The sequence below is a fragment of the Anastrepha ludens genome, chromosome 5 (genome assembly GCF_028408465.1).
Source record: "Anastrepha ludens isolate Willacy chromosome 5, idAnaLude1.1, whole genome shotgun sequence".
Lineage (NCBI taxonomy): Eukaryota > Metazoa > Arthropoda > Insecta > Diptera > Tephritidae > Anastrepha > Anastrepha ludens.
Genome location: NC_071501.1, coordinates 35783959 through 35790124, shown reverse-complemented (window position 1 = coordinate 35790124; position 6166 = coordinate 35783959). Strand labels below are relative to the sequence as shown.

Genomic DNA, 6166 nt, shown 5'->3' with positions numbered 1-6166 from the left:
CAGTGTTAAAGTGTTAAATTCTTACTTGTGCAAATAGTAAATATCAAAAAATGACTGGTCGCGGCAAAGGTGGTAAAGGTTTGGGAAAAGGTGGTGCCAAACGCCATCGCAAAGTTTTACGTGATAACATCCAAGGTATCACTAAACCAGCTATTCGACGTTTAGCTCGTCGTGGTGGTGTAAAACGTATATCTGGTTTGATATATGAAGAAACTCGTGGTGTTTTAAAAGTATTTTTGGAGAATGTTATCCGTGATGCAGTTACCTATACTGAACATGCCAAAAGGAAAACAGTTACAGCTATGGATGTTGTGTACGCTTTAAAGAGACAAGGCCGTACTTTATACGGTTTCGGCGGTTAAATAATTTCTTGCGTACATATTTAAAAAACGGTCCTTTTCAGGACCACAATATTCTTTTAACAAAGATTCAAAATTTTGTACAATTAAAATTTTAAACAAACTCACAATTCTGTTGTGATTCTATATTTGATGTGCATGAGTACATATGTACATTCTCATTATACAATTAACACGTTCGCGGACGTGAATGCTATAGCATTCAAATTTTAAAGCCAAGTTTTATTCATTTAATTTCATGTAACTTTAAGTTTTTGTAATTAATATACATTTTAAAGTAATGACCACTTGATTCATTAAGTACTTTCATATAACAGTTAAAATACGATATTCTGACTACAGTTATAATACATGTGTAATCAGATTTAGGATATTACAACTAGTTTCAAAAATAATTGCCTATCTATTTTTGCAGCTTCCTGAATTTTTAAGTGTCCGCGAACGTGTTAAATAGATTATGGCTGTATTTTAACACCCAGGCCTCTAGCCTGATATATTTAATTGTTAAATAATTTTTTTCGCTACATAAATACAACTTTTTAAAAATATATATGTAGTTAAAATTATATTTTCATATTTATATTTATTTCTTTAACTTTGGAATACAATCATACTCTTACTACCTTTGCCTTTTGCCTTCGCCAAGCATACAAGTTGTATACGTGTATGTAAGCACGTATGTATGTACATATGGGAATTTTGTACCTTGCTTTGACATATATTGCAAACTTTTTAAAGAAAAAGTTAAATTTTTTTATAAAGTAAAATAATATTTAATTAATTAAATAAAAAATTTTGTATGCACACATATATATATATATATATATATATATACATATTTAAAAATGCGATTGATTAGTGAATATTTGCATTAATATAAAAAAATTAAATATTATATTAAAATAATTCACATTAGTGAAATTTATTTATTTCATTACCATCACTCATTTCAACCAAAATTAAAGTTTTCAATATTCATCAAAATATTGGATTATTTCATGCATCCAACTAACGCCACTGAGAATTGCTCTGGTGATACCATGGAGATATTTAATTTTATTTTTTCAAGCATATTATTTTAAGTAATATATAAAATAAACTGTTCAGATGATTGATAATTTGATATATTTTATATTTTCAATAGTAATAATTGATTTATATTAAGGAGTTTTAAGAAAATCGACTAAAACTAGCGAAAATGTAATATTTTGAGTACAAAGTTTCGACTAAAACACTCGTTACAAGAAAAATATTGACTTTATTCCAATTTAAGTATATTGATATGGAAGTGATACATGCATACTATCGTTATAGATATTCATTTGTTGAATTAGTAAATTCAGTGAATTTTAGTGAATTAAATAAATCTTAAAGTTTGTCATATAGCAGCACTAAATAGCACTGGAACGTGAAAATTTGATTATCATCTTTTCGCTCTGCTTCTCAAATTTTAAACCGAGTTAAACAACATATTGAATTCCAGAAATTATCTTTATTTACCAGTGCTCTATTGGTGTAGTGCGTACAGTGCATAAAGTGAGTGAAGTGTTTAAAGTGAGGTTTTAATCTACAATATATAAATAAAGATGTCTGATTCAGTTGCTGTTGTGAATGTAAGCTCCCCAGTAGCTACTGCTGCTACTATTGCTGAAAAAAAAGTTGTTGCCAAAAAGGTTAAGGCAGCTAAACCCAAAAAGCCGTCGGTTGCCCCTACCCATCCACCAACACAACAAATGGTCGACGCATCAATTAAGAATTTAAAGGAACGTGGCGGTTCATCACTTTTGGCGATTAAGAAATATATTAGTGCGACATACAAATGTGATGCCCAAAAATTGGCACCATTCATTAAACGCTATTTGAAATCGGCTGTTACAAGTGGCAAATTAATTCAAACCAAAGGAAAAGGTGCGTCCGGTTCATTCAAACTATCAGTTGCAGCTAGTAAATCAAGCGAGGGAAAATTGAAATCAAAAGCCGTAAAATCAGCAGAGAAGGTTAAGGCTAAAAAGAAGGCAGCAGATAGTGGTGCATCAAAGAAAAAATCATTGAGTAAAGTCAAAAAGGCGGCAAGTGGTGAGAAAAAGGTAAAAAAATCTGTTGCCAGTAAGAAAACAGCTGAAAAGAAGAAAACTGAAAAGGCTAAGGCGAAAGATGCAAAAAAGGGTGGTGCATTAAAAGTGAAACCAACTAAAGCCAAATCTGCAACTGCTAAGCCAAAAGCAGCTAAAGCAAAAGCAACTGCTGCTAAATCCAAGAAGTCTGCATCGAATAAAAAGCCAGCCGCAAAAAAACCTACAGCAGCAGGTAAAAAGTAAATAATTTACGGTGTTTGTAAGTGAGTTACAAACGGAACCTCATGGTTAATTAATAATAAGCCCTTTTCAGGGCTACAAAATCTCTTAACAAAAAGATCAAAAGTGAATTTATTCCTTACAGTGTGTAGAAAACATTTAAAAATTAAAAACCAAGTAGTTCAACAAACCAATATCATATTTAATAGACTAATGAAACCATATGAACATAGCTCTGGTATTCTTCAATATTAAGGAATTTTAAAATTAATTTCAATGTGCATACATACATACATATGTATGTATGTAGAGATATTAATGAAGACATTTTCTCATTCTCTTTGTTAATTTATATTTTGTGGCCCTGAAAAGGGCCTTGTTTGGTCAATCATTTATATACCATTAGTTCAGTTGGAAAAATTATTTGGAACTGGTATATTTGGTAACAGCTTTGGTACCTTCACTGACGGCATGTTTGGCCAATTCACCGGGCAAGAGTAAACGTACAGCAGTTTGAATTTCGCGACTGGTGATGGTTGAACGTTTGTTATAGTGAGCTAAACGCGACGCTTCCGCAGCAATGCGCTCAAAGATGTCATTCACAAAACTATTCATAATGCTCATGGCCTTGGATGAAATACCGGTATCAGGATGTACTTGTTTCAACACTTTATAGATGTAGATAGCATAACTTTCCTTCCTCTTACGCTTCTTTTTCTTATCATTTTTAGTAATATTCTTTTGAGCCTTACCGGCTTTCTTTGCTGCTTTTCCACTAGTTTTTGGCGGCATTTTAATTTCTTCACAACTTTGATGATTTTATGATTTTATTTTCACTCACACTATTTGTCACTTATTATACCTACCATGTGTCGTGTGCAGGCTTAAGTGTATATTTTCCGACCAACTCTTCGGCGAGACAATACGAAGTAGTAGTACACGCACGATGATCAACAGCACAGTATAAGGGTTGGTGCTCAGCATAGCGAGAAAGTATATAAGCAGCGCACATTTTGTGTATCAGTGAATAGTGTGCTTATACATTGAGTATAATACAGTACAGTGCTTTTTAGTGTAGTGAAGTGAACAATCTATAAGAGTGAAAATGTCAGGTCGCGGTAAAGGTGGTAAAGTTAAGGGAAAGGCAAAGTCCCGTTCAAATCGTGCTGGTCTTCAATTTCCAGTTGGTCGTATTCATCGTTTGTTGCGCAAAGGCAATTATGCTGAGCGTGTTGGTGCCGGTGCTCCAGTTTATCTAGCTGCAGTTATGGAATATTTAGCAGCTGAAGTTCTTGAATTGGCTGGTAATGCTGCTCGTGATAACAAAAAGACAAGAATCATCCCACGTCATTTACAATTGGCCATTCGCAACGATGAAGAATTGAATAAATTGTTGTCCGGCGTAACTATTGCTCAAGGTGGTGTTTTGCCTAATATTCAAGCTGTACTTTTGCCAAAGAAGACCGAAAAGAAAGCATAAAGTGAAAAATATAGGCGAATTATAATTATAAATACCGACGCAAACAAACCGTCCTTTTCAGGACGACAAAATACATTTACAAAGAGATTTAAATAATTTCTCACTAAATGTGTTATTTTTTCATACATATTATCGAATGTGAATAGACGCATGTATATTTGCGCCAAAACTGCGGCATATAAACTGGTTATGTATACATATTCATTCATACATGTGTATACATTCCTACAGACTGTACTAAAAAACGCTCGTGTATAAATGATGTGGAGTAGATAAAGAAATGCATATGTATGTTTGTACTACGTACATTAACGAAAACACAAAAATATCATATATGTTTACGCATAAATATTCCAACAAAATGTTTGATCTTTTTCGTTAAACAAATTGTGGTCCCGAAAAGGACCGTTTTTTTTATAATAGTTTTCTTATTCATTTAATATTCTTAATAAAGAACGTGGCATCCCATTAGGTGTATTATATGTTTATACATATTACCGAATTGCGCCAAAATTGCTGCTTATAAACTGGTTATGTGTGCATATACCTACATAAACGTGTATACATGCATGCCAACTATACTTAAAAGCACACGAGTAGAAACGATATGGAGTAGATAAAGAACTGTATAGGTATGTACTACATACATTTACGAAAACACAAAAATATCTACACATAGAGGCTATTCGTAAATTCATCACTGCGCTGCATAATATGATTATTCTGCACTGCCACTGCTAATCAGCACACATCTGTTGCATCAGCCATTTTTATGATTTGTGTTTTGCTACTATTTGCGCACAATATACTGCATTGTTGCATTTTCGACCACTTATGAGTTGCGGTGTTGCCAATTTTTGCATTTACGAACAGGCCCATATATATGCATAAATATTTCAATAAAATTTTTCATCTTTTTCGTTTAACAAATTGTGGTCCTGAAAAGGACCGTTTTTTCGTAAGTTTTCTTATTGATTTAAGCACGTTCACCACGAATACGTCTAGCCAATTGAATATCTTTTGGCATAATTGTAACACGCTTAGCATGGATGGCACACAAATTGGTATCTTCAAAAAGACCAACCAAGTATGCTTCACTTGCTTCTTGTAGAGCCATAACAGCAGAACTTTGGAAACGTAGATCAGTTTTGAAATCTTGCGCTATTTCACGAACCAAGCGCTGGAATGGCAATTTGCGTATCAATAATTCGGTACTCTTTTGATAGCGACGAATCTCACGCAACGCCACTGTACCTGGACGATAACGATGTGGCTTTTTAACTCCACCAGTTGCTGGTGCACTTTTGCGTGCAGCTTTTGTCGCCAATTGTTTACGTGGTGCCTTTCCACCAGTCGATTTTCGGGCTGTTTGCTTTGTACGAGCCATTTTTCACTACTCACTTTATTATTTTCTCACACTTGAACACTATAGAACACTGTACACTGTACCTATAACAAATTGTATGACGTTCACATCTTAAGTAGCAATTTCAACTAATACGTTTCACAAGTCCATGTATTATGTAGGCATGTGTTGAAGCGAGATAGATGTATGGTGTACCTTTTGTCTTGGGTATTGCAGTTGTGAGATTTTGGTATAAATAGATGTGCTCTCGCTTCTGTTATTTCATTGGTGGTGAAGTGTTACAGTGTTAAAGTGTTAAATTCTTACTTGTGCAAATAGTAAATATCAAAAAATGACTGGTCGCGGCAAAGGTGGTAAAGGTTTGGGAAAAGGTGGTGCCAAACGCCATCGCAAAGTTTTACGTGATAACATCCAAGGTATCACTAAACCAGCTATTCGACGTTTAGCTCGTCGTGGTGGTGTAAAACGTATATCTGGTTTGATATATGAAGAGACTCGTGGTGTTTTAAAAGTATTTTTGGAGAATGTTATCCGTGATGCAGTTACCTATACTGAACATGCCAAAAGGAAAACAGTTACAGCTATGGATGTTGTGTACGCTTTAAAGAGACAAGGCCGTACTTTATACGGTTTCGGCGGTTAAATAATTTCTTGCGTACATATTTAA

General features: G+C 33.9%; 1 protein-coding gene across 1 annotated transcript; it reads left to right on the top strand.

Annotated features, from left to right (window-relative positions):
- Positions 1–6166, top strand: LOC128864646 (uncharacterized). The gene is made up of 2 exons (XM_054104403.1): positions 1–350; positions 5810–6166. The coding sequence occupies exons 1-2, from the start codon at positions 51–53 to the stop codon at positions 6140–6142; spliced, it is 633 nt and encodes a 210-aa protein (XP_053960378.1). The 5' UTR covers positions 1–50; the 3' UTR covers positions 6143–6166.

What these genes read in the sequence shown, in the direction of transcription:
- LOC128864646 (XM_054104403.1), top strand. Translation starts at nt 51, where the DNA reads ATGACTGGTCGCGGCAAAGGTGGTAAAGGTTTGGGAAAAGGTGGTGCC. An exon ending in AAGGCCGTACTTTATACGGT is followed by an intron (nt 351 to 5,809) that starts TTCGGCGGTTAA and finishes ATTCTTACTTGT; the next exon opens with GCAAATAGTAAATATCAAAA.